General features: G+C 38.5%; 3 protein-coding genes and 1 long non-coding RNA gene across 8 annotated transcripts; 2 read left to right on the forward strand and 2 right to left on the reverse strand.

Annotated features, from left to right (window-relative positions):
* The first annotated feature begins 9,459 nt into the window (after positions 1–9,459).
* Positions 9,460–12,067, forward strand: LOC126621860 (peptidyl-prolyl cis-trans isomerase FKBP20-1-like). Its single transcript, XM_050290477.1, has 6 exons — positions 9,460–9,611; positions 10,422–10,558; positions 10,698–10,831; positions 10,918–10,997; positions 11,492–11,584; positions 11,742–12,067. The coding sequence occupies exons 2-6, from the start codon at positions 10,450–10,452 to the stop codon at positions 11,890–11,892; spliced, it is 567 nt and encodes a 188-aa protein (XP_050146434.1). The 5' UTR covers positions 9,460–9,611; positions 10,422–10,449; the 3' UTR covers positions 11,893–12,067.
* Positions 12,068–12,377: 310 nt separating this feature from the next.
* LOC126621839 (E3 ubiquitin-protein ligase SDIR1-like) lies at positions 12,378–20,693 on the reverse strand. 5 transcript variants are annotated; one of them, XM_050290464.1, is made up of 9 exons: positions 20,499–20,693; positions 19,912–20,011; positions 19,545–19,599; positions 19,405–19,457; positions 13,803–14,031; positions 13,535–13,649; positions 13,324–13,369; positions 13,017–13,139; positions 12,378–12,732 (listed from the first exon to the last, which is right to left on the reverse strand). In XM_050290464.1, exons 2-9 carry the CDS (start codon positions 19,987–19,989, stop codon positions 12,607–12,609), a joined length of 825 nt encoding a protein of 274 aa, XP_050146421.1. In that variant the 5' UTR covers positions 19,990–20,011; positions 20,499–20,693; the 3' UTR covers positions 12,378–12,606. The 5 variants fall into 5 exon arrangements, with proteins under 5 accessions (XP_050146421.1, XP_050146394.1, XP_050146413.1 ...); XM_050290437.1 differs by having other exon boundaries at positions 13,017–13,142; XM_050290456.1 differs by having other exon boundaries at positions 13,017–13,142; positions 19,912–20,014.
* On the forward strand, positions 14,108–18,705 carry LOC126621866 (uncharacterized). The gene is made up of 2 exons (XR_007623214.1): positions 14,108–15,647; positions 16,566–18,705. It is a non-coding gene; the product is annotated as an uncharacterized LOC126621866 (long non-coding RNA).
* A 1,312-nt stretch (positions 20,694–22,005) lies between the features above and the next one.
* Positions 22,006–23,870, reverse strand: LOC126622365 (aspartic proteinase PCS1-like). The gene has a single exon (XM_050291089.1). The coding sequence runs from the start codon at positions 23,686–23,688 to the stop codon at positions 22,408–22,410; it is 1,281 nt and encodes a 426-aa protein (XP_050147046.1). The 5' UTR covers positions 23,689–23,870; the 3' UTR covers positions 22,006–22,407.
* Positions 23,871–26,589: the final 2,719 nt, after the last annotated feature.

The raw sequence follows: 26,589 nt of genomic DNA on the forward strand, positions 1-26,589 counted from the left end.
TTTTTAAATTAATTAATTAATAAAAACATCAATTAATATAAATGTGTATTATTGCAAAGATAAGGTAAAGTAGTTCAAGAGATTGACTACATAAAAAAATTAAAAAAATAAAGTTAAGTTTGTATCCCACTTTTAGGCCCCAATATATTCCTCTATAAGCTATAGACATAATACAAATTTCCCTTGTAATTTCACATATGATAATATATAGAATAATAGTATAGAAGAAGCCTGCATTGATAGATTTATATGGTATAACACAGTCATTTTCAACTAATTGCGTCATGAATTTAAACTCATGCTCGTTCTTAAGACTCAAACAGTCTCCCCACCCAATTTTGATATCCTTTCATACAATTTGATAGTGATTTATAGTAAACATTAAAAATATTTTCATTACAGAATAACATACGCGCATAGAAAACTCACACAACACGAATAATTCTTTTTTCTTTTCTTGTATACGTGAAGCGTTAAGTGACAATAATACAAGGAGAGTTCTAGAAATACAAAGAAAGTTGTAGCTGGATCGTAGATAGTTAAAGGTGAAGCAAATGAGTAGGTGCATGCCGGTGCGTACTGAATCCACTCGAACACAAGATTGTTGCGTTCAATCAACTTTTTCCCACATCGGGTTAAGAAGGATCCGCTGATTCATCAGACCATACCTTATGATATGTCACTACAGGTGATCTCAAAGCCCTTTTTTCCGTTCATCCAGCCATACCGAAGGAAAGGGCATATGCCCGGCCCCCCAACTCTCACGTAATGTCACATCCCCACACAGGCATTTTAGTTTACTTTAACCCCCTTAATTATGCATATGCATACCGATCGTGGGGTAAACTTTGTTGCATATACGCTTATAGTGGTTAGACAGAATTCCTCAGATACTCGTTGATAGGTGCATTCTCTTCATGTGGAAGCTCAATCGGCTTAGTGTTGGGATTGTCAGTCGTTTTTTTGTATGTTTTAAATTCTGAATTTTGGCAAATCGATATTTTAAACCACTTCAATTTAAGAAGGAATAAATTGAACTCATATGAAGTTTTGGATCTTGAATTTAGTATGTGAATGAACCCAAAAATGCATGTGTCTTTGGCAATAAAGATGTTGGGGGATCTCAGATTTTTGTGGATCCCATGATATGGCATAAATGGTGTCAAATTCACAAATTATTAGGGATTCTATAACCCATTAATTGAGGGATAGACTTTTTTGTTTCACAGTATATAATTTCTTCATTAGAAAATTTCATAACAGTAGACACAACCATGCATATACACATGAATACTGTTTCTTTGTATACATTTTCTCAATTATTTATACATTATACATATCATGACAAATTTCTTCATTTTTTTCGTATATGTATCATGTAGCAGGCATTTTAGCCAAAGTGATTCTTGAGATTGACATAACTTTTCACTTAGGTTCCCGAGATTTGAAATCAATAGAAATAGTCCTTGAATTTGTCCACCATTAATCATTTTGGTCAATCTGTAAAAATCTCTGTTATATAAAAAGATCAAAATGAGAAAAAGAATTTAATCAACAATGAGCCAAAATGATTGGTAAAATTAAGGATATTTTTGTTATTTTTCCATAGTTCACGGAGATTTTTCACAGAATGATCAAAATAATTGACGGTGGAAAAACTTAGGGACCAGTTCTATTAATTTTAAATATCAGGAACCAAAGTAAGGAGTTATGGCAATATCAAAGACCATTTTAACTAAAAAATCTTACGTAGCTAAATAAATGTGTTCATTTTCTTACACTCAAATTTGAATAACCATCTCAATAAAAACATCATCAGATCGTAAAATCTTCACATTTCTGCCAAATAAGTTAACTTTTAGAAAATGCGTACGTCTAATTTGATCTTCTGAAATCTAAATATCATTTCCCGTCTCCCTCACCCATCCCTCCATAGCTCATTTTATAGCTTTGAAGCTCCACAAAGACCTTATTTTCCACAAACCCTAGATATTCACAGTTTACTGTGACAAGCTAAGTGAGATTTGATGCATTTAAGTTCCCCTCTCCCCCTCTGTTTCACTGACCTAAAAACTACTCCATGACGTTTGCTTTGGGAATCCACCACATTACCATAATATTATATTGCCATTCATTACAATACCAAATTAAATTATTAATTATGTAGCTTAATCAGACTTTCGTATCTTTAATGTAAAAGTAAAATGTATCTTTGAATGTTTATCTATACATATATTATAAAACCTCCCAATTTTATAATTTAGATATAAAATTAAAAACAATAATTGTGGGCCTCTCGAGGCACAGAAGGCCCAGGTGATTCCCACTGCCACACTCATCAGCAACCTCCTCATTTTCTTTCCTCCATCTCCCTTTAAATACCAATCTCACTCACCGTTCCTTCCCCAAACTCACTGGCAAGCCCACTGATTTTTCACTTGTGATCTTCTTTCTCTCTCTCTCTCTCTCTCTCTAGAAACCCAAGTAATCAGAAGCACTAAAGATACCAGCTTTTTAGAGAAATGGCTTCTGTTTCTGTACCTGCAGCTGGCGGCAGTGCTTCTACTGCAAGTGCTTCTCATCACCACCCGCCTCCTTTTTACTTCGACGAGAAGTGGAAGCTGTCGAAGAAAGGAGGGTTGTCGAGATCGAGCCGTTCATCATCTTCCAGTCATCTGATGAAGAATTCATCGCAGTCGAATCGACGGTGCGCGTTTTCCAGAAAGTGTGCGAGGTTGGTGAAGGAGCAGAGAGCTCGGTTCTACATCGTGAGGCGCTGCGTCACCATGCTCATCTGCTGGCACGACTACAGCGATTCATAAACTGAGAACAAACAGAGGAGAGAGAAAGTTGCCATCTTTTGCCTCTGTTTTTGTTAGATCTTTTTGGGGTTTGATTGCTGCAGAAAAAAACCCAGTTCACAATCAGTTTTTGTTCTTGAGGAAAGAGCACGAGGAGAATGATTTATACTTGTACATAAAATTTTGCTCTGTTTTTATTTGTATTTTTAATGGGGGTTAAGAATTTAGATTTTGAATTTTCTTTTTTTGGGCCTCTGAATCTCCAAACAAAGGAGATGAGATGGGTTCTTGATGTTAATTTCACTGCTACTATCTGAGAATTATGAGAAATATTTCAATGAAAATAGGGCTCTTGAGGTCTAATTCTTATTCTTCCCTCCTTTTTAAATTATTAATTTGCCTTTGCAATTTATGGTTAAATTCTTGTGCTTTTTTAATGGTTTGGTTAATCAGTTGGTCTTGAATTTTGAGTTTGAAGAGATGGGGCAATGGTTGAAATATTTTATCTATCTCAAAGAGAGGGGAGATTCCCTTCAACTGTGTTGCAGGCTTGCAGCTGATGCAATTGTGGATCTGGTGAGCTTGGCTGACGCAAGTAGGATTAATAATTCATTAAATTTGTATTTTCCTAATTTTTAATGTGAATCATGGATGTTAGGGATTAATATAAAATTGAACAAGTTGAAAGAATGACGGTGGTTTTCACACTTCTGTTTTCTTCTTCGACACTCGTTTCCCTTAATTTTCACGCTTGAAGATAACGAAATGGAAGAGAAAAACGTAGTTTGATAACCATATTCTTATTTTTCTTCTTACAATATGATGTTCAATTGTAAGTTACTCTAATTTACAGAGATACAACTCCGAGCTCGAATGTCGAAGAAAGTTTCAAATTCACAAGCAAGAAAACGAGTACACTGGTCTACCCAACTATTCACGTTTTTTTTATCATAATGCACAAAAGATGCCCTTTTCTTGCATTACAATTTCAATGTCGTACAAAATATGGTAAAAAAAGTTGTGTGCAACCAAAGCAAAGGATAATGCAATCGGCTTGTCACTTCTACCTCCAATGCTTCTGCAATCAAAATGACCAATTTGTCCTAGATATTTTAGGCGTTTGACCAGTGGAGGACCACTTTGACCACTAATCTGGTATAGCTGGACAGGGGTAATCTTGGAACCTTCACCCTGGCTTCATCGTTTGTATATATTTCGGTATCCAGATTCCCAAACTGCTCGGCTCGACATGTGAGGGAGTCTGATTACTATGCATGTGAGGGGGCATTTTCGTCAACTCAAAAGTTTACAGCTGATTTTGTTACTAATGCTACCTTGTGTTGAGAGTTGTCCCACATTGGTGAGGGACAAAGTTTGCTATGTGCTTATATGATCTTGGAGTACTTCCATATTGTCAATTGGTTTTATGGTGAACCCCAATTTCATCATGGTATCAGAGCGGGTTGTCCTCGTGTGAAGCCAAATGATCACACGCGCTTCAACTCACCCAGTTGTTGTCCACGTGTACGCTTGAAAATCCGCCACACGTGCGGGAGAGTGTTGAGAGTTGTTCCACATCGGTGAGGGATAATGTTTGCTATGTGAGTGTTGAGAGTTGTCCCACATCGGTGAGAGACAATGTTTGCTATGTGCTTATACGATCTTAAGCTACTCCTATATTGACAATTGGTTTTATGATGGAATCCAATTTCATCACCGTGTTTCTGTTATATTGAAAAATCTCTCTTTATATTGGGAGTTTCATTTCCATGGTGATTGTGACCTCGTCATGGATCTGACCGTTCGTTAAAAAAAATGGAAGCTTTTTGAAATCTTAAAGCTCGAAATTACTAAAATAAGTACTGTGACATTAATAATAATTTACTAAAATAAGTAAAAGCTAGAGTTAAACACCTGATTGGAGTTTGAGATTATTTTCTAGTACGTTCAGATATTTTTTTTGTATATTAAGATTTTCTGCTATTAAATTTGTAGATAGCGTTTAACCACAAAGATATAATAGTTGAAAATTATAATGTCACAAAATGCATCGATACATAGTGAAATTTTTAACGTTCGTGAGATGTGAAAACTTGAATTAGAAGGAACTGGTTATTGGTATTCGAGCACATTGATAAATTTCTCGAGAAATGACATGAAAGGGAATGGCAAGTTGGCATACTGGCTGACACGGCAGCAGCAACAGCTACACATGGGAGTGGCAAGTTGGCATACTGGCTGACACGGCAGCAGCAACATCTACACATGATTCACACACTCAACGTCTTTCCTTGATAAGAAAGAAAGAAAGAAAGAAAAAAAAAAGAGAGAACGAATATTGCTCCAAGTAGATAATTCGTAATTTTCCTTTTTAAAAAAAGCACGAATATTGTTTTTCCTTGCGTTCCTAAACTTTTGTAGGAGTGCGCGGTCTAAATTTGATCGAGTTTATTCTAAAATTGAGGAGGAATAAACGATAATTGGTTCGATTGATTTAGTAGAAATTAACCATTGAGGAAGCTAAACCAAAACAAGCTGATTAAAGGTTTGTTTGAAAGTGTGTTCAAAATAATTGAAATTGTTTTTGATAAAAATGATTTTGGGTTCTAAAAACATTTTTAAGTACTTGAAAGAAGCACCATATATGTATTTCTTACGAAAAACACTTTTTCCAAGGTCCACTTGGATTTCATAAACATTTTCATCAAAAATGCTTTTAATCATTTTAAAAGCGCTTTCAAACGAGCCCTAGTTTTAAATGATTTGTTCAATTTGGTTTGGGCGGTTCAGGTCTAAGTCTGTTTCTTTTTGGCTCCATTACTTACTGAATTGCAAAATTTACATATATATATATTATGTATGTTGTGTTAATAATATATATAGGGTTAAATCTTCCATTAACTATGTTGTGTTAATTATGTATCACTTAGTACTACGGTCTATTGGTATTCTTCTTCGCTTATAAGTGAGAAGTCTTAAGCTCGATTATCGTCAAAAGCGAATTTGAACCACATTATTGCTTATTCAGATTTTTTTTTTTTTTAACGCAAAGATTGAAGAGAAATGCTAAGAGACTCTTCATGAATTATTTGTCATCTCATAGATTAACGTCAATTTTTATGTCAGAATCCATAAAGAGTCTCACTTTTAACCGATTCTCTTTAGCTAGCATTTCTCAACTTTATATTTTGAGGTAGGGTTTTGTAAAACAGTAAGCCTAATCATAACTCGTGCATTACCGCTTCCCACGATTTTTTCCATATGCCTTTTTGCTATTTCGTAGGCTTTTCTTTTACTCTCTATCTCCATCTCCTTCTTATTTTTTTCCTTTTATATATTTTATTTATTGTTATTTTCTATGGGTTTTGTATAATTTATACATCTATTGGTTGAGCAGGTCAAGGAGAAAGATTTGCTTTGCTAAAACGTGATCCCTTTTACGCACTTTAATTAGAGGCAATCAAACAAACAAGATCATGCTTGATTAGGGTTTTGACTGTTAATCATTGGGATTTAGCTTGGCGTGCCAAAGGATTCGAAAACGAACAAAAAAAAGGGGGAAAAAAGGATCTCGCAGTGGACTTTGGAGAGGTTATCCGAGGACCCAATAGATTCATTAAGGAAAAAGTGAGAATCAAATCTCCACACAAATCTTAACCCACTTTTTCCTTTGGATGATTAGAAATGTTAGTGGATTTTTGGATGTCTTAAACAAAATCATCCTTAACTGTAGTTTTCCCACACACACTTGATGTTGAAGTATTGTTTACTTAATGTGAAAATAGAACTACATGATATCAAAAGCTAGAGTTGTGTTAGCGGAAGTCGTTGTATGCATGTGAGTGGTTATAACAGATTTATACATTGTACGATTTGCTTGATTCAGCCACTGAGAGTCAGTACGAAATCGATTAGTAACATCATGCTAAATGTAATGCATGATAAGTATAACAGTTGTAAAATTTGTTAAGTACAATTGCTTATGCATAAGTTAATGAATGTATGTTGTATGTCGTAAATGTATTGTGAGTCCACCATGCATTAAAAACTAGGGTCCAGAGTTAGGAAGCTTGTACGAGAGATTCTTGACACTTTGCAATTACAGACACTGACCCACTCTTATCCATTTCTTTGGGGGCACCGATAAAGATTTTTCCATGCTTTGTGGTCCCATCATAGAAACCGGAAAAGGATCCGGTTTCCACCAAGTCCATCAAAGCCACAAATCTGGGCCTTTGAAATTTGATCTAAGGGCTACAAATAAAGGCTCACTTCAAAAGTTATAATAACTTTAGCCGTTAGATCAAATTTTAAAGGCCCAGATTTATAGCCTTTATGGACTTGGTGGAAGGGATCCGGAGATGATCAATTTCCATATAAACCATACTAAGTACTTCCTCTAGTATAACACTTGAGAGAGAAAATAATATTGACTACCATTTTCTTTTCATGCACACACTATCGAATACATGTTGATCAGTCAGTAGTTTATATCTTTACCTTAACATAAATTATGCAACATGTGTTAATCACTATGTGCTAGCTTAGAAATACCTTTAAATGACCGAAAATGTTTTTAGATAAAATGTTTTTTTGCAAAAAGCACAAGTTATGTGTGCTTCTTTTATGAATCACTTTAAGTTTTTTTTTAGGATTTACTTGTTTTTTTTACTAAAGATTGGTTTCAAAAATATACCAAAAGTAATTTCAGCTATTTTAAAAGCACTTCTAAACAAGCCCTATATGTCTTTTGAAAAACAAAATAACATGCGCTGAATTACTATTGTAGCATCAAGTGAAAATACGTGGTATAAAGTTAGGTCATCTCTAACCAAAGAGCTAAATATAGTCTCGTCTAGAATTATAGCTCTACAAAAAATTATTTTTAAATGAACAGTGTCAGGTTATATATATATCATTTTCAACCGAAAAGGCTAAACATAACCTGCTTAATAATTATTAATTTTAAGTTTATACTTTAAATTTACTAATTAATTTAATCAAATTACCGTAGGATGTTTTTAAATCCAAACATTAAATTTGAATCAATTATTACAGTAGAAAAGCTGAACCACATAAAGGGGCTAGGCGGTGGCTACATTTAGTCACCTTGATACCCTGACTTTTGAATCTTTAACCCTCCCTATTGGAGTCGGTCTTTTCAACATTGTTGATTATCCTTTCCAATCTAAGCACGCAAATTATTTACCAAAATCGTAATTATCAGCCACTGGCATGGCTTTGATTGATGCGTTGGCAGAAGAAGTAGAACATTCTGGAGTGGAGCTGTGTCTAGTCAACGGTCACATCACGGAGTCCTGAACGACATGATAAGCTCTCTGGATCCTCATCCCTCGAATTTAATCAACAGGTGGCACCACGTCAACAAATAATCATCCAAATCACGCTCTGCCATTTTGGACCATTGCTCACTTGGAGCTTCATCTAGGACCCCACGATGGAAAAGGATCCTCGGATCCTTTTTCTGGGAATTTGGAGAATTTCGTAATTGTGTTCGTCTATCATACATCGTGCAATAAAAAATCATTTAAAATTTAAAATTAAATATAAATATTACTTAACAAAAAATGATCGCACAATGTATAATGAACGGATCAAAATCCAAAACCAACCCCCACCCCCAACACACGATCACGAGGGAACTAACCCCCTACGTGGGTCCCTGTCGTTCCATGCTTCATGCAGTTTCCACATCATCAATGTTCGAGATTTTCATGTGAACTGAAAAGGACCGGCTTTTCGGGCCGAAGTATGGGTAAAAGGGCCGGCCTTTTAGTTTTCAACTGGAGCCCAACGGCTATTAATGGGCCAGTGGTCATCTTTTATTTGTACACTAATTTAAAGAAATTGACTCCATTTTGTGAAGGTTTTGGGCTTTTTCTTTCAACGCATAGTGTGGATTCAAAATGCTCTATTTGTGTTCATTTTCGATGTATCTAAGTGATATTTCTCTTTACTTATAATTTTATGTTTAGTTTTGTATATTATGAGTTTGATATCAATTATTCATAGTGTAAGTAAATCATATAGCTTGTTTTTTTTTTTATGGTTTTTGAAAAATGATAGCATTAGTGTGTTAAATAATGGAGAGGGAATGGTGTGGATTTGCTAAAAATCTAATGATCGATTTTTATCATTATTTTTTTATATTATCTATTAGAGAAATGATTTCACACATATTAACCCACCTATTGAAAATTCTTGATTTCCCTAACTACATGTTTGGACGAGATAAATAACCTTGAAAATTTAATAAAAAACCAGAATTTATAAATTGACATACATCAATTTTTTTATTTGGATTTATTAACATAGAATTTAGAATTTTTGCATGGACAAAGAACTAGGAAATTGGGACCACCAATTCCCATGTTTAAATTTCATGTAGACATGTGTCATTTCTAAATTTCTATGAGTGAGAGTTTAAAATAACGAATTTTGTATTCAAATTTTATTATTTTTTTATGTTAAGCAAACAAAAAAAATTCACAAATCCTAAAAATAAAATCTCATCATTTCAATTCTGTCATTTTAAAATTACTTTGTAATCTTAAATTACCTGTAGTGCAGGCAAATTTGATATCATACGCTACAGGCGCGTGGGATTTCAATATCATAAAAACATCGAAGTATAAAAGCCCCAAGTTTCTGCGTCGAGCACAATCTACACCAAAACGCCCATGGCCACCGAAGCTCCCGACTATACCACCCGATTTATCGTCCCCGTTTCAACCCGACAACCCAATTGCTCCACTCCGTTTTCGAAGCTCCTATATCGCGTCGAAACGGGTCAGTCCAACTCCAACTCTCTCACACTCTCACTCCTAAAATTCAATGTTTATTTTTCTATGAATTTTTGCAGTAAAATTGGTGGATTGTAGTTAAAAACCCTAATTTGATTGGTTCAGATTCAGTTACTTGTTAATATCTGTTTAGAAGAACAAATTTTAGTGCTTTTGGGATTTTGATTTGCAGGGTGTATTCAATTGAGAATGTGAGAGATTTTAATGGATTTATAAATCCATAGATTTTTATGGAGTTTAATTGATTTGTAGAGGTTCCATATAAAATTTTGATTCAATTCCTTAAAATCTCATGGTAAGATGTGAGATTTGTGAATGCTTAAAATACACTACGAAATCTCTTCAATTCCCTCTAATTCCTCAACTTTCTCAAATCCTTTAAAATCAATTTCTAATTGAATACACCTGGAATGTCATAAACTTCTTTAAAATCCTAATTGAATGCACCCAGATTTTTAGGGATTTTAATAAACTATCTTAAAATTCTAATTGAATACCCCTAGAATTTCAGAGAATCACTGATTGAATACCCCTAAATTCATTAAAAGAATTAAAATCCCTTAAAATTCCAATTGAATACATCCCCGTAATTGTATCTAAAACCCACTAGGGTTTTGAACTTTTGATGAATGCCTTGCAATTAATCACTAGTTAATGGTAATTTAATTCCAAAGGTAAAACCTTTTTGGAGTTTTTATTTTTATGCTCAGTAATGATGTGGATTTGCATGTACTTTGGGAATTTTCATATCCATTTTATCATGCCATGTATTAATATTTTTATATGACATGACCAGAAAGTTGAAGATTGCAAGTGCTGCAGCCATGACTGATGCAATTGATTTATCTGGGGATGGCGGTGTTCTCAAGAAAATTGTAAGGCATGCAAAACCAGATGCAGCTGGCCCGACCCAAGACCTTCCGCTCGTTGATGGTATTGACTATAATGCCGTAGCTGATTGTGTTTTTTCTGTTGTTGGTTTTGTGACAATATTTTCTGGTTAAGTTGGGTATGAAAACATTGCAACTTATCTTTAGTTGGTTAATATGATTGCATACTTTATGTTGGGCAGTTCATTATGAAGGCATTCTTGAGGAAACTGGCGAAGTCTTTGACACGACACACGAAGATAATACAATTTTCTCATTTGAGGTTGGGAAAGGCAGTGTGATCAAGGCTTGGGATATTGCAGTGAAAACCATGAAGGTCGAAAAACACGCTTATCTTCAAGGAAATTTTGGTAGTGTTAAAAGTGTCCTGTTACATGTTTTCTCTTTTGTTGGTTGCATCAGGTTGGGGAGATTGCTAAGATCACTTGCAAGCCAGAATATGCCTATGGTAGTGCGGGTTCTCCACCAGATATTCCACCAGAGTAATGTCATTGTTCTATTTTTATGTCAAAATTGTTTTTTATGGACACTGGGAGTGCTAGTAGCTCCGTTAACTTAAAGATATATTTACGCATCGATGTACCAAAACAACACTGTCCAGACTTAATTCTTACCCAAACATGGATAGTATATGCTTATTGGCAACTATTGCATCTTAGTTTATGATATAAGAGTTATTTGGTTGGTGATCTTTGATTTCATAACTTTAAACCTAGATATATGTTGAATAGATGTAAAATTTCCGGATGCATGTTGGAAAGAAAAGTACATAAACTCCGCGTGGTAAGACTTCTCCAGGAAGAGTCTTCACACGCGAGTACATGCCAATTTGTGTGTTGAGTATTCTGGTCATCCAAGTGCTTGTAACAGTCTGCTTCAATTTGCTTGGTCAATTATCTCGATTTTCTTGTCACAAATGGTCTCTTTACAATGTCCTTGGAACTAATGCATTGTATATTACAAATGAATCCTGCAGTGCAACCCTCGTATTTGAGGTGGAGTTAGTTGCTTGCAATCCTCGGAAGGGATTAAGTTTGGGTAGTGCTTCAGAGGAAAGGGCTAGGCTAGAGTAAGCTATCTACTTTCATCTTCTCCGCGACTTATATTCCAGAGATATACTGCGAGTCTTACCATCGTCATTACACTTTTTGTTGATTCTGTCGAGATCTACCAACTTTTTCATCAACAGTAGGTTTGATTGAATTTTTCATTGGTACTCACAACAGAGAGCTGAAGAAACAGAGGGAGTTAGCTGCTGCAAACAAAGAGGAAGAGAAGAAGAAGAGAGAAGAGGCGAAAGCTGCAGCTGCCGCTCGTATTCAAGCCAAGTTGGATGCCAAGAAGGGCGGAGGAAAGGGAAAAGCAAAAGCAAAATAGCACTTGGTCGCAGACTCGCATGTTTGAACGAGGTTGATCCTTCTGATCAAGTAGATTCAATAAATTGGGTTTGTTTGAATGTACTTTTAAAATGATTGAAAGCGTTTTTGGTGAAAATATTTTTAAAAACAATCCTTAATAAAAATGTTAGTAAATCCTTAAAAAACACTTAAAATGCTTATTAGAAAAAGTACATAACTGATATTTTTTGTACAACGCACTTAGAGTGCTTTTGATACATAAAAATATTTTCTTTAAAAACATTTTCGATCTTTTTAAAAACACATTCAAACGAGCCTTAATTTAGTTGGACTAATTTAGTTCGTGAGTCCGACTGAACAAACGATGATCTTTTCCCTGGTTTAGTGTGTGCTATAAACTTTTGCCAAACATGTTTTGGATCAATAAATCGGCCCTGGTTGGTTCACCGAAGGACTCAAGTTAGACTGGAAACTTCGATTGTTGTCCAAGTAAGGCACACTAACTTCAACAACGTCCCTCGCAACGAGTTTGCCGAAGGCAGAAAACTTTTGGAGTGCTATTTAAAATATACACAACATGCTTGTTTTGAGGGCATAATATTCAGCCATTTCCAGTGCCTATATATCAAGATAATTACAGCAATGCCAATGCTGGGCATAACCTTTGAATCGGATCCATCATGTGCCTAACTATGTAGGTGGGTACCCTACTTCTACTAGTTACACTTACGATTTAAACCCTGTAAGAGGCATCCATTCCATCTTGTCCATTTTCATGCAACCCTGATCCTGCTCGGAATTTACACACCGGGCAGGTTCCCTGCTGCTTCAGCCATGGATCAATGCAACTAGCATGGAACTGCAGCAAGCAACAGCAAAAAAACACGATAATAAAAACAAGACTCCTCGAGTCTGATTAGCTAGAGATCAACTCTTCCGACGATGTGTTTTCAGTTCACAATTTGCATGTGTCACAGAGTGTCTGGTTAGGGAACGTGTGTGCGTGGGTGCAGGGTCGACAGGAACTAGATGCTTGCAACCATTTTAGTGTAGCAAAAACTCCCTAAAACTCGCAACTGAAAAATACAGGAAGATGGAAAAAATAAGCCTATGAATGTCAAGCCACTGAAAAGAGAACCGAACCTGATGCAAGCATGGAAGGCTGCGGATTAGTTCTCCCACAGTAACTTGCTCGAGGCAAACACTACAAGTCAGTTCATCTTCCATTGCTTTTGTGCTCCCAACAGCGTCGACAGTTTCTTGCGTCTTCAGCAAAATAGATTAGAAATATACGATGGTACAGAATAAATGCAATGCTATCATATGATATGAGATAATAATGTACGCAAGTTTCTTCTGTCTGTACTCATACAAAATGAAATGCAGGAACATCTTTACTTTTGAAGGGTGAAAAATACAAAAGGAAAGAGGGGCAATATATAGTCAATACCTCAGAAGGTACTGAAGATGAAGCTTGTTGCATCGATGAAGCGCCACTGCATACAAAACAAAACCATTATAAAACAAACGTATTCGAAATGCAAAGGCTAAACAACTATGATTCAATTCTTTTTTCATTTGCCCCTAAAATCTCTCAACTCTGTTGGTCTATCTCAGTCACTCAACCAAAACAAAAACAAACAAAAAATTAGAGAACTTACTTTTGAGGACCCACAGCCTTGTATTTATGGACTGGAAGAGCATTTATCTCTTCCTCACTCATAGAAGAAGCTGCTGGAACATTATCGGAATCCAGAGCTCGCAAAGTTTCATAATCTGGTATGCAAAAGAAGAGTATTTACCATAAAAGTAAAGGCATATAAACAACTTTAAGAGAAAAATCTATGGTTTGGCTAATAAAAAATATTGATAGCCATGTATTGGGTTTCAAGATATAAAAATCATTTTAGACGGGATATAACTACCAACCTAGGTCATCAAATTCCCGGTCAAGAAGTGCAAGCTGAAGTCTGAGGCCTTGAAGGCGCCCTCTTGTTGCTAAGCTAATTGATGGTGGCATACGCAACCGCAATTCAGTATGGCCAAGAAGGCCACTGGCTGCTGCTGCATGAACCTGTGCTTGAGCTTGAAGTTGTTGACAGGTTGCATACATCCTTAATGTTGTAGCCATCAAAAAGACACCAAGAACTAGCCACAGCTACATGCATAAGGATGTTTAAATTTCTCATATAACAACCTAACGAACAGCAACCTTGACCAGTCGGTTACGGTGGTTTGGACATGTGCAAAGAAGGCCTACTGACGCTCCGATTAGAAGATGCGACTATGGGACAGAGGTTCAGGGCCGAAGGGGTAGAGGAAGACCTAGGAAAACTTTGGAAGAGACTCTAAGAAAAGACTTAGAGTACTTGGATCTAACGAAGGACATGACACAGGATCGAGCACAATGGCGTTCTAAGATTCGTATAGCCGATCCCACTCAGTGACTTGGATTTTCCAAGTCTCCAACCAAGAAGTTTTCCTCACTCGGGAAATTAAGGGAACACTACCCCAACCTACATGCTCCACTCAGAAAGCTTCAACATACAAGCTTCAACAAAAGAAAATTCAAAGAACTTAGCGAAGAAGGCTTTGGTGTATTTAACACAATACGTTGAAATGAAGGAAAGCTTATTTATTGATATCCCCGATAAGCTACAAATATGTACATATACATGAGTCAAAATAAACACACAAGAGGGAGCCTTCACAAAGGTTGCTTAGGAGAAGTCTCAGCAGTCGGTAGAGCCCCAGAAAGAGAAGGCACCGGAGAGGGATCTTTTGGAGCCTCAGTACTGGACAAAACCCTAGAAGGAGGAGGCATCAGAGGTTGATCATTTGGAGCTTCATTACGCGGTACAGCCCCAGAAGACGAAGGCAATAAATGCCTTTGGAACAAACCCACAAATCTTTGATGATCAAGTAAAACCTGACCATCAGTTTCCTTCATCTGGTCAAGCTTCCTCTTCATGTTTGTAGCATAGTCATGTGCGAGCCGGTGCAACTGTTTATTCTCATGCTTGAGCCCTCTAATCTCCTGTTTGAGACTCATCACTTCAGCCGCCAATGATTCAACTTGGCGGGTTCGAGCAAATAGGCGTTGGGCCATATTAGACACAGAACCTGCACACTGAACACTGAGAGCCAGCGAATCCTTAACAGCTAACTCATCAGACCGTTTGGAAAGTAGTCTGTTATCTTTGGGAGTGAGAAGGTTCCTGGCCACCACCGCAGCGGTCATATCATTCTTCATCACGGAATCCCCAACGGTAAGAGGACCAGTTGGGGAGACAAAGGATGGGCGCCATATGTTGTCTGGAGAAGGCGGGGCTGCCTCTTCAACAAGGTTCAAGTCAAAACGACGGTCGGAGGGGCCAGACATTTTCAAAGGTGTTGAAGAGAGAAGAGGTCGGACAAATCAAGATCTTAGAAGTGCAAGAATGAAGCTTCTACTGGTGGAGATTCAAGTGTGCTTTGGAACTTAATGCCAGCCTCTATAAAAATCTGCACTCGACGGAGCTTCAGAAATCAAAGAGGCGCCTGCTCAGAAATCGAAGAGGCGTTTGCTTTCTCAAAAGTTGGGCTGCTTAGAGATCACGAGGGTTGATCTCAGAAATCGAAGAGCCGTTTGCTTTCTCAAAAGTTGGGCTGCTCAAAGACCACGAAGGCCGATCTCAGAAATCGAAGAGGCGCTCGCTTTCTCAAAAGCTGGGCTCCCTAGAGACCACGAGGGCCGATCTCAGAAATCGAAGAGGCACCTACTTTTCCAGCCTTGTCAGCACCTGTCACACGCACACTCAGCTTTGCGGAAATTATGGGCATTCTGTCAAAGACTTCTGGGGAAGTAGAAAACACATGAATCTTACTGTTCAATCACCCACTTCCCACACGCAACAATAAGCTCATGGGTACCACAGATAACTTTGCCAAAGTTCTCTGCCAAAGTTGAGCACGTGAAGCTTGCAGCTCCCACTACATCGCTCTGACCAAGAAGGGTAAAAGAATAGCAAAGAAACAGCACTAACAAAGTTTAGACCCATAAATTTTGAAGGTCTAGCTACCATATTATTACCCACAAGGGTAAAGGAACAGTACCACTGCTGGATAATTGGAAAGTCCATGTATGTCAACCTCTGTGCTTCGTGGCAAGGTAGACTAGCAAACATGCCCAACCTTTACTCACATTCGAGAAAACACTCCCAATAAGATTGCTTGCTCCAAAATCGAAGAGGCACCGTCCTCCGAATCTAAAGAGCCAGACTCCCAACATGACTACTTTCTTAAAAATCGAAGAGAGGGTAAAGGAACAGTACCATTGCTGGATAATTGGAAAGTCCCTGTGTGTTAACCTCTGTGCTTCGTGGCAAGGTAGACTAGCAAACATGCCCAACCTTTACTCACATTCGAGAAAACACTCCCAACAAGATTGCTTGCTCCAAAATCGAAGAGGCACCGCCCTCCGAATCTCGAGAGCCACTCTCCCAACATGATTACTTTCTCAAAAATCGAAGAGACTGCTCCCCGAATCTCGAGAGCCAGACCCCCAGCATGATTGCTTTCTCAAAAATCGGTGAGGCACCGTTCTCCGAATCAATCGAAGAGGCGCTCGCTTTCTCAAAAGCCGGGCTGCTCAGAGACCACGAGGGCCGATCTCAGAAATCGAAGAGGCACCTACTTTTCTAGCCTTGTCAGCACCTGTCACACGCACACTCAGCTTTGCAGAAATTATGGGCATTCTGTCGAAGACTTCTGGTGAAGTAGAAAGCACATGAATCTTACTGTTCAATCACCCACTTCCCACACGCAACAATAACTCATGGGTACCACAGATCACTTTGCCAAAGTTCTCTGCCAAAGTTGAGCACGTGAAGCTTGCAGCTCCCACTACATCGCTCTGACCAAGAAAGGTAAAAGAATAGCAAAGAAACAGCACTAACAAAGTTTAGACACATAAATTTTGAAGGTCTAGCTACCATATTATTACCCACAAGGGTAAAGGAACAGTACCACTGCTGGATAATTGGAAAGTCCCTGTGTGTCAACCTCTGTGCTTCGTGGCAAGGTAGACTAGCAAACATGCCCAACCTTTACTCACATTCGAGAAAACAGTCCCAACAAGATTGCTTGCTCCAAAATCGAAGAGGCACCGTCCTCCGAATCTCGAGAGCCAGACTCCCAACATGACTACTTTCTCAAAATCGAAGAGAGGGTAAAGGAACAGTACCATTGCTGGATAATTGGAAAGTCCCTGTGTGTCAACCTTTGTGCTTCGTGGCAAGGTAGACTAGCAAACATGTCCAACCTTTACTCACATTCGAGACAACACTCCCAACAAGATTGCTTGCTCCAAAATCGAAGAGGCACCGTCTTCCGAATCTCGAGAGCCAGACTCCCAACATGATTACTTCCTCAAAAATCGAAGAGACACTGCTCTCCGAATCTCGAGAGTCAGACCCCCAGCATGATTGCTTTCTCAAAAATCGAAGAGGGCATCGTTCTCCGAATCTCGAGAGCCAGATACCACATACCACTTTTTCAAAGTGCTCTGACAGAGTTAAAACATGTGAAACTGGCAGCTCCCACTACCGTGCTATGACCAAGCAGGGTAAAGGAATAGCATTACTACTTGTTGTTAGGGAGACGCCTATATATGTCGACCTCCATCCCCAACGGACAGGCAGACCTGCAAAAATGCTCAACCCTTCATCATATCTGAGAGGGCACTCCCAACAAAGCCTTTCGAAATATTCAGCTTTCTTTCCCCCCGATAATACCTCTGCAAACAAGCTATACTAGAGCAAGAATATCTCATATCATCAGGGTTAAAAGCAAGAGTATCCCATATCATGCTTTTTCCCTGTTTTTTCTTTTGGCCTTGTTTTTACCTGCAAGACAAGGAGAAAGAGAGCAATCAGTCAGCACTTGGAATCAAGCTTCCAGCCAGGAACTGACTGCCTGGAACCCCTTACCTGATTACTTACCTGGCATTGCTCTCGAGTACTCATCTTCATCATCTTATGTTTCCAGGGAAGATTCCGCATCTGCTTGAGGAACAGATAGGGCAAGTGCGAAGGATACAAGGAAGCATGTGGAGACAAGCGTAACAGCACACGTGCCGATACATCCATTACTCTGTCAAAAGCAAAAGTATCCCATATCAGCAGGGTGGAACGTACTCTAGATTTGATGGACTTGTTTTGACCCTCAAATTCTTCAGTCGGCCTTAATACTCTGGAGGAAACCAGAAAACCCTCCAGCTCAGTTCAAGAATAAGCCTGTGGAAAGTTACTTCTTCAAAAGCAAAAGTATCTCATATCATCTCTTCTCATTTTTCTTCTCTTTATCCTTCATGCTGCTGCAAGATGGGGAGAAGGTGAACAATCAGTCGGAGCTCTGATTGCTTACCTTGTCTGTCAACGCTTTCAGCAGACCCCCTAGCTCGGCGACTTGGGGGACTCCTACTACATGGTTTGTATCGCGCTTGACCAAGCCTGAAACTACAAGTAAGCTTCAAGTGAAATTGATACATTACCTTGTGCATCTCCACCAGTTAAAGATACCACCCCTGGATGGAGGAAGAGTACTTCCAGGGAAGATGCCACATCTACCTATGAGACAGATAAGGCAAGTCAAGACGACACCACACTCCGATACTTAGAAGTTTCGTGATTACGAGATCATCCTCCCACAATATTTCCTAATGTCATTTGTACTAAATCATTCACTCGTACTCACTAAAGGAGAGCTTGAACCTATGTACTTGTGTAAACCCTTCACAATTAATGAGAACTCTTCTATTCCGTGGACGCAGCCAATCTGGGTGAACCACGTACATCTTGTGTTTGCTTTCCTATCTCTATCCATTTATATACTTATCCACACTAATGACCGGAGCAATCTAGCGAAGACCACAAAAAGCGACCGTTTTCGTTACCTAGGATCTATCTTGCAAGAGAACGGAGAATTAGATGGAGATCTCAACCATAGAATACGAGCTGGATGGAAAGAGTGCATCCGGCGTGTTGTGTGACCGTCGTAGGCCACTGAAGCTCAAGGGAAAATTTTATAGGACGGCAATAAGGCCAGCGATGTTGTATGGCAGAGAATGTTGGGTGGTGAAGCATCAACACGTACACAAAATGGGTGTAGCGGAGATGAGGATGCTTCGTGGGATGTGTGGGCACACGAGAAAGGATAAGATTGGGAATGAGGATATCCGAGGTAAAGTAGGAGTAGCCGAAATTGTAGGAAAGATGAGAGAAAATCGGCTCTGGTGATTTGGACATGTGCAAAGAAGGCCGACTGACGCTCCGGTTCGAAGATGTGACTACGGGACAGAGGTTCAGGGCCGAAGGGGTAGAGGAAGACCTAGGAAAACTTTGGAAGAGACTCTAAGAAAAGACTTAGAGTACTTGGATCTAACGGAGGGCATGACACAAAACCGAGCGCAATGGCGTTCTAGGATTCATATAGCCGACCCCACTTAGTGGGAAAAGGCTTTGTTGTTGTTGTTGTTGTATTAAGACAATACCAGAAAATTCGGTGACATCTGGTGTGAGTTCAGTATCATGAATAGCAAGAGAACTGGCAATTTGCAAACATATAAACAGAAATCAGAACCTACTAACATAATTACAAGACTAAAAGGACAAAGGATAGGATTATAAGTACCTGTGACAAGAAAAGCAAGTGAGTTGGAATTGACAGAGCGTGGTGGATGGACACGCTGATACAAAACAACCAATATCAATACAAATTACACGAATAACTTTGCCCCCTGTTTCCCTAGTTATACAGACACTCGCCATAAATTAAACCCCATAACTCACCCTCCACCCTTGCTCTCAAGGGGGAGAAGGTGAAAATTAGGCCCAAAGGGGATTAGCAACTGCGAAAAACAGCGCCATCGATTAAATCATGAAACTCAAACCTCGACCCTTATTCTTAAGGAATAAGGTAAAATTAGAGCCAAATGCAATAGAAACTAACAACTATAGCTAAGACCATATACAAAATTTGTGAAAGACAAGAAATGTACCATTGCACGCCGCTCTGGTATGAATTCCGGGAACCCACTTTCGATATCCGCTCTGGTGCCCCGGAACACAAAACTCATGTTTGTAGAGTTCAAAAGCCTTCTGCTGAAACAATGAAGTCACTGACTTTCCAGTTCACAGAACCGAAACACGCAAAAAAAAGTATGTAAACATACATTCAGTCATTCAGTAATGCTCTTAATTCAAAAACAAAAAGAAGCTAGTTTGACGCAAAAAACCTTACTCAAGATTCCCAACTGACATGCAGTAAAAACTCAACTGAAATAACTAACATCCAATTAACTTCAAATTCCTGATACAAAATCACAATCAACAAAACCCTAATCCCCAAATCACCAATCAACAAATCCCTAATCCCCAAATCACATTCCCTAAACTATGCAATTAACAAAAAAGTTTCTCTTTTGAGAAAGAAAAAAAACAGTAATTCAGGTCGCAATTGCATGCTGTGAGAGGTTAAGAATTACAGAGGCAGATTGGAAGAAGCTTTCATAATTTATGATCAAGAAAATTAAAGCGATCAGAGATTACGAGTAGACTGAGAAATGCGAGGAGATTAAAGACTTGCCGTGAAGAAACGACTTTGGATTGTTCAGATTACATGAACCGGCGGCGTTTCACGACAACGCCGTGCAAACGTTTCTTCGGTGGAAGAAAGGGAGCGAGTTGGAGTGTGCAGAGATTTGAGTCGACTCGGACGCGTTTTGCCGCGTGTACTCTGTTTGGTTAGTCTAATAAAGCTTCTTGTTTTGTCTATCGGGACTGTTTCGTTAGTCTAATAAAGAGATTAGTTCAATTACTGTTTCGTCACGACGCCGTTTGTACTCTGTTTTTCCACTTTGGAACATGGACTGTTACGTCAGGTATCACAATATAATTGAATGAAACAAAATTTAAATTTGTATTGGGCCGTGTTCCAGCACACTAAAAAATCTCTTCATTTCGAGATTCCACAATCAGCATCCTATCTTAAGCGCACCGTTCCTTCTGATCTATTGGAAATTCATTTTGCCCCTTTATTTGTTCTACACCCATAATATACGGTAGTTATTCCTATTTAGGAACTCTACTTCAGATGCTCTTAGTAGTACGATTTAATAGTAATCATTTCACTTGTAAGTAAAAATATTTCAAGTTTGATTTTCCAGAATAGTGAGTTCTCAACTAATTTATTCCATCATCTTCATACGTAGATATATCATTGTATATAAAAAGAAAATAACAAGTAATTAGGTTGTTTATTAGGGAGAGCAAGTTCAATGTAATAGGTTCATCATCACGTGGCGTCTCAATCCAATAACATGTTATATGAAACAATAACTTAAACGTAATATCATATTATTATATATGAATGTCACTAAGCGACCACGTTCCATGTAAGTCTTCATATAGAATTGCCATTGCATAATTGACAAAATCACAATTCAGCCAAATAAATTGAAGTGCAAAAATTGATGTATGGTTCTATACTACAAATCAAATAAACTAATTTTTTACATTGCGGTACTCAAAGTTAGAAAGCAAATTGTGCAATTCCATGAATCCTGATAGATCAGCAACTTTGTGCAGGCGTTAAATTTTTTTAAACTAATTGTTAACTCGACACGAAATGATACAAAAATAACAGATTCGAGTTAATCCGTTAATTAGTCGGGTCATTATTGGATCATACGTTAAGATAATGAGTATTACATGTAAACAACACAAACACAACCCATTTGTTAAGTCTAAACATTAGACATGATAATTTCATGTATAGCCCATTAAGCCGACATGAAAAGACATGAACTGTTAACGAGTTGATCGTTACCGAACCATTTGTTAAGAATCCGTTAGAATATCGAGTTTGACACTGTATAATTCATTAAGACAATAAATATGATTAAAAAACGACACGAACATGATCCAGTTGTCTAGTCTACCCTTTATCATCCACCTGGGTCCCACAGACAATCCAAAATCACCATCGGAGTTGGAATCTTGGGAAATGGACACCACACCCTCCTGCCCTCACTAAAAAAAAAAAAAACTCATTACCCCAACAGAGATTCAGAGAATCTCACTGTCAATACAAATTTAAAATTAAAATTACTAAAATAGTAAAATTAAACTATTCGAAAACCCAAAACAGTACCCCTAATTTATGTTAATTACCCAAATTATCCACACATGACCCCATAATATCTGAACAAAATGGGCCACCTATCTAGCACCAACACTATGTTGGCCCCCATCATGGTCCATTATATGAGAAAGACTTACCTACGTAGGATAGTATTCTAAACTAATAACATAAGGTACAGACTGCGACGGTATTTAAACCAATAACGCAACGAGTTTTAATATATTTTTTGTTATGGTGCGTTATTAATTTGAGATACCTTTACAATAAGGTAGTCGAAGGGTAAGTTATTCTAGAGAATAGACCCCACCAAAGATTTGCCAGCTCAGATCCAGCAGGGGTCCCACTTAAGCACCTAGAGACCAAGCTTTTGACTTGCAAGTTCGCACCTAACCTCAGCCACTCCTACCCTAGACTTCTCCAAATCAAACTCCATCCACACGTTCTGCTGATGATAGTGACCAATCACAAACGCCTCTATGCCCAGCAAGTCGGAGTTCCCATATGTGAAGCAATACACCTGATTCCCGCCCCTCACCATTCCCGGCACCCGATACAGCAGCCTTTCCCCCGAGACGCTCATCTCGGCCCCCCGAAACATCAGCGTTACTGTCGGCAACGCGGGCAGACTCGGCCGGTTCGTCGGGACTTGGAAACACAAATCGATCGCTCCTTGGAACACAAAATTCGGGTCGTTCAAAATGTTAAGAACCGGTTTGGTCTGCTGAGTGAATTCCTTTTTCAGCGCGGTGTAAACCGGACCGAGTAGGAACGTGAACTGGGTTCCCGAGTCGACCATTGTTTGACCTGCCCCGGAATGGTCCGGTACGAAAACGGACTTCGGGAGCGGTAACAACTTCCCTCCAACCCGGATCCCCTCCAGCTGGACCGTGTACGCTACCCGGTCGAAGTACGGCAATGGGGTTGAAATATGAACCAGTGGGGTGTAATTTAACGGTTTGAGCCAATCGAATTTCGCTTCCCCGAAAAGCAAAACACCGGACGAGTCGCGACCCGATATGCAGTAGGAAAATTTCGGAAATCCCATCTGTGTAACGAAGGACAATGAACCGCGGTTCATGCCCATTAACCCGGTTGTCTTCGCGTCCTCTTCAGCGTTCGAACTGGATCCGGAATCCATGCACCCGAATATGGTACCGGGTTGGGCGGACGACCCGAGATTGAAAGTTTCCCATGCGAGGTTACCTTCGATGGAGGAGGCGTCGACGTAGGAGAGAATGGAGTGGCAGAGCTTTTTCGGGTCGCAAGAAACGGGTGTGGGGAAGTCGCGGGTTCGGGTCCGGCAGACGGGGGAGGAGCAGGGGACTGGGGAGTAGGACTTGGAGGCGAGTGGGTTGAAGACAGAGTTGAAGTTGGGGGCTTTTTTGCAGCGAAGCCACGAAAGCTCGCTGCCTGTGTCGAGGACCATGGTGACTTGCTGCGGCGGAGAGCCGACGGAGAGGGAGATTGTGAGGGTGACGTTGTGGTGGAAGGAGAGCTTGTTGGTGGATTTTGGGAGGGACCCGTGTGGGAGGGTCTGTGTTTTGAGGGGCAGGATTAGAGTTTCTGGTTTTGGCTCAGAGAAACAGAGGGTGGTGAGGAGTTGAAGAAGAAGGAGGGGGAGGAGTATGGGCATTGTTTCTGGTGAAATTACGAATCGGGGAACTGAATTCGGACGGAATGTATGTTTTTTTTTTTTTTTGTTGGAGTTGGGGATTTGAACGTGTTGGTGTTGCAGGGGAGTTTGATAGAGTTTGTGGCGGGGTCTTTGTATTTGTTAAGAGTTTGTGGCGGGGTCTTTGTATTTGTTGTAGGTGTGCTTGTGAATGGGGCCGAAAGGTCCGCATGAGGAGACATTTTCCAACGTAGCCATAATACTGGAGAATACATCACATATCATTATAAAGTGATATTCACTTAAAAAATAAAATTTTATTTCGCTTATATAATTATATATGATGTACCATCTGTGTTTTGAGAATACTTAACAAATTTTTGCTTGCGAGTGTGTGTGAGTGTGGTGTCTTGTAAGTGCGCTCTCTCTCTCTCTCTCTGTCTAAATTTGGTTTAAGATACTTATTACATGCAAATCTCATGATTATGTATTTCTACCAAATAAAAGTGAGATAGCTAAGAAAATAAAAGAGATGTTACGCAATCAAAAGTTCCGATTTTATTGCAAGGGTTTGTAATATTAAACAATTAAGAACATTTACTAGATAACCGATATTTTCTGAGATCAAAGGTGCATTTGGTAAGCTCTTCCAATATTCCTTTACTTACAATCTAATAATCCTTAAATGTACTACTTTTATTTATTTTTAGCTCATCTCTCACCTGGTTGAGCTGCCTGAGATCAATGGTGCATTTAGTAAGCTCTTTCAATATTCATCTCCAGAGCCGATCAGATGCTTTCATTCATATTCCATTTAAACTCTCGTAAAAAATTTGTATTCAAACATCCCTCACGTATATAATACTTTTACGATTGACAGCTTGGTTTTTGCTCTTCTACTTTCTATTGCTTGGTGAACAATTTAAAGGTAGAATTATATTCTGTAAAATTAGACAGCTGCTGTTTTTTAATTTGCTTTTCTTTTGCTTGTTGGTTACGAGCCATGAATATATATTAGTGGCTGGACTGTGCTTAATTCTTTTCTTTCTCGTTGATTAAGCTTCGAATCCAACAACCCCAAAAAGAGGATTAAAATTGAAAATAATTATTCATCTATTACTACTCCATAACAATCTTGTTCGTAAATAAAGTTTCAAATCAAATCTCCTTATGGAGAAAGCATCACCTCAATTATGCTCTGATTTCCTTCAATTTTTAGTGTAAATTGCACTAATTTTTTTTTTTTTTACAAAGTATATTGCACTATTTTATTTTACAAAGTATATTGCGCTAATTTTGGAATTTTATTTCCATGAGTCAATGATTTTTTTTTAATTTACATTTATTTTTTATTGCTTTTTCAGAAATAGTACGATACTCATTATATTAGCGAGTGAATCAATACAAACACGGATAGGGTGTTCGATACAAACACAAATAGGTGTTTTTTACGTGGGTTCAATAACGACAGATGATCTCTCTAGCATTTTTTTATTGGGAAAATTTGAATTAGGTATAATTTTATAGGCCTATTTTGAAATAAGTTCAATTTTTAATTACTTTGGACTCATATCAAAAGACCTATTTTTATTTATATCTCTAGCATTGTTTGTTATTAATTTGAGTCTCGATTTTTTTTTAATACATCAATATTTTTACACTAAGCGGAGGGGGAGTTCGGCTAAGCCACATAATGGACAACCTAATTTGGTATCGAATTCTCAACCACGAGATTCAAACATAAGACCTCTCACTTCCAAGTGAAGAGGAATACCACTAGACCGTAGTACTGAGTGGTGAGTCTAGACTCTTAAACCTTATTACTAGACAGTTATTTGATTAACTATTAAAAATGTAATTATTTGGACCCAAAATATTAGACCTAGTCCGAGTGCAACTTTGGGTTTGGCTCAAAATGAAGACTGCCGGTACCCACATCTATTCTTAAAGTCCAGCTTAGGAACAAATGGTCGAGTCCTAATCAGTATTTAATTCATTGGGGATCAGGATTGGATCCGGTTGAATCCGAATGTGAGTGAGATTGTTAAGGATTAGAATGAACAATGATAAGGTTCGTAATATCCGGCTAATCATTGTTCATAGCTGATCAAGATCTAGAATGAATTAAACATGAAAGAGGGCTAGGTTCAAAGTCCTAAGTCTAGTAGGAGTGGCCGAGCTTTACGCAGAGGTTAGGATGGTTTGGTGTCGAGGAAGTACAACCCATATAGGAAGCTACTACGACATGTTGTATTAACATGAAAATCATTCCTATAAATTGAAAAGGTTTTACAACATTTGTTGGACATTCAACATAACACACATATCTGCCCTGCGCAATTTATTGCTTTATGCGAAACCCTTTCATCTTTGAGATAACTCTGACATTTCTAACTTAGTCAAGCATATCTTATAGTTTGGATAAACAACATTGTGGTTGACAAACGGCGACATCCTACAGTTTGGATAAATAACACTGGAACTATATCGTCAAATAACACTGGAACTATATCGTCAGGCGATCGATCAGTGCCTCACAGTTTGGATTAACAGCATTGCTCCAAGTTCGGTTGACTATCTATCCAAATCTGTCAATAAGGGATCTCTTAGTCCTTGTTCAAATGGGTCATTTTATTAGTCTCTCAGCAAGTGAGGTTTTACCAAGTTACATTGTTCGGTACATTAAAGTCGAACCCATTTTATGATTGGATATTCACAAGTGCATTTTAGAGTTCGACACTCCAACGACTGAACTACATTTACGATCAAGACACTTAACTCTTTTGAATATTTGTGTCCATACAACATGTTACTGATTCAATGCACTTATATTTTCACAATTATAATTGGAGCAGTCGAGCCCCGTGCAGACGATCCTTTAACTTCGCAGTAACTAACAACATTGTCCTCATGCTCTAGAAC

This window comes from Malus sylvestris, chromosome 1 (assembly GCF_916048215.2).
Source record: "Malus sylvestris chromosome 1, drMalSylv7.2, whole genome shotgun sequence".
Classification (NCBI taxonomy): domain Eukaryota; kingdom Viridiplantae; phylum Streptophyta; class Magnoliopsida; order Rosales; family Rosaceae; genus Malus; species Malus sylvestris.

Bases quoted from the DNA above. Each gene is read 5' to 3' on its own strand.
- LOC126621839 (XM_050290437.1), bottom strand. From the start codon at position 19,989: ATGAGTTTTGTGTTCCGGGGCACCAGAGCGGATATCGAAAGTGGGTTC. The intron at 19,458-19,544 runs GTACTTATAATC...GCAAATTGCCAG, and splicing joins ACTTGCTTTTCTTGTCACAG to TTCTCTTGCTATTCATGATA. The intron at 14,032-19,404 runs GTATTGTCTTAA...TTATGCATGTAG, and splicing joins AGATGTCACCGAATTTTCTG to CTGTGGCTAGTTCTTGGTGT.
- LOC126621860 (XM_050290477.1), top strand. From the start codon at position 10,450: ATGACTGATGCAATTGATTTATCTGGGGATGGCGGTGTTCTCAAGAAA. The intron at 10,998-11,491 runs GTAATGTCATTG...TGAATCCTGCAG, and splicing joins CCACCAGATATTCCACCAGA to TGCAACCCTCGTATTTGAGG. The intron at 11,585-11,741 runs GTAAGCTATCTA...TACTCACAACAG, and splicing joins GAGGAAAGGGCTAGGCTAGA to AGAGCTGAAGAAACAGAGGG.
- LOC126622365 (XM_050291089.1), bottom strand. From the start codon at position 23,688: ATGCCCATACTCCTCCCCCTCCTTCTTCTTCAACTCCTCACCACCCTC.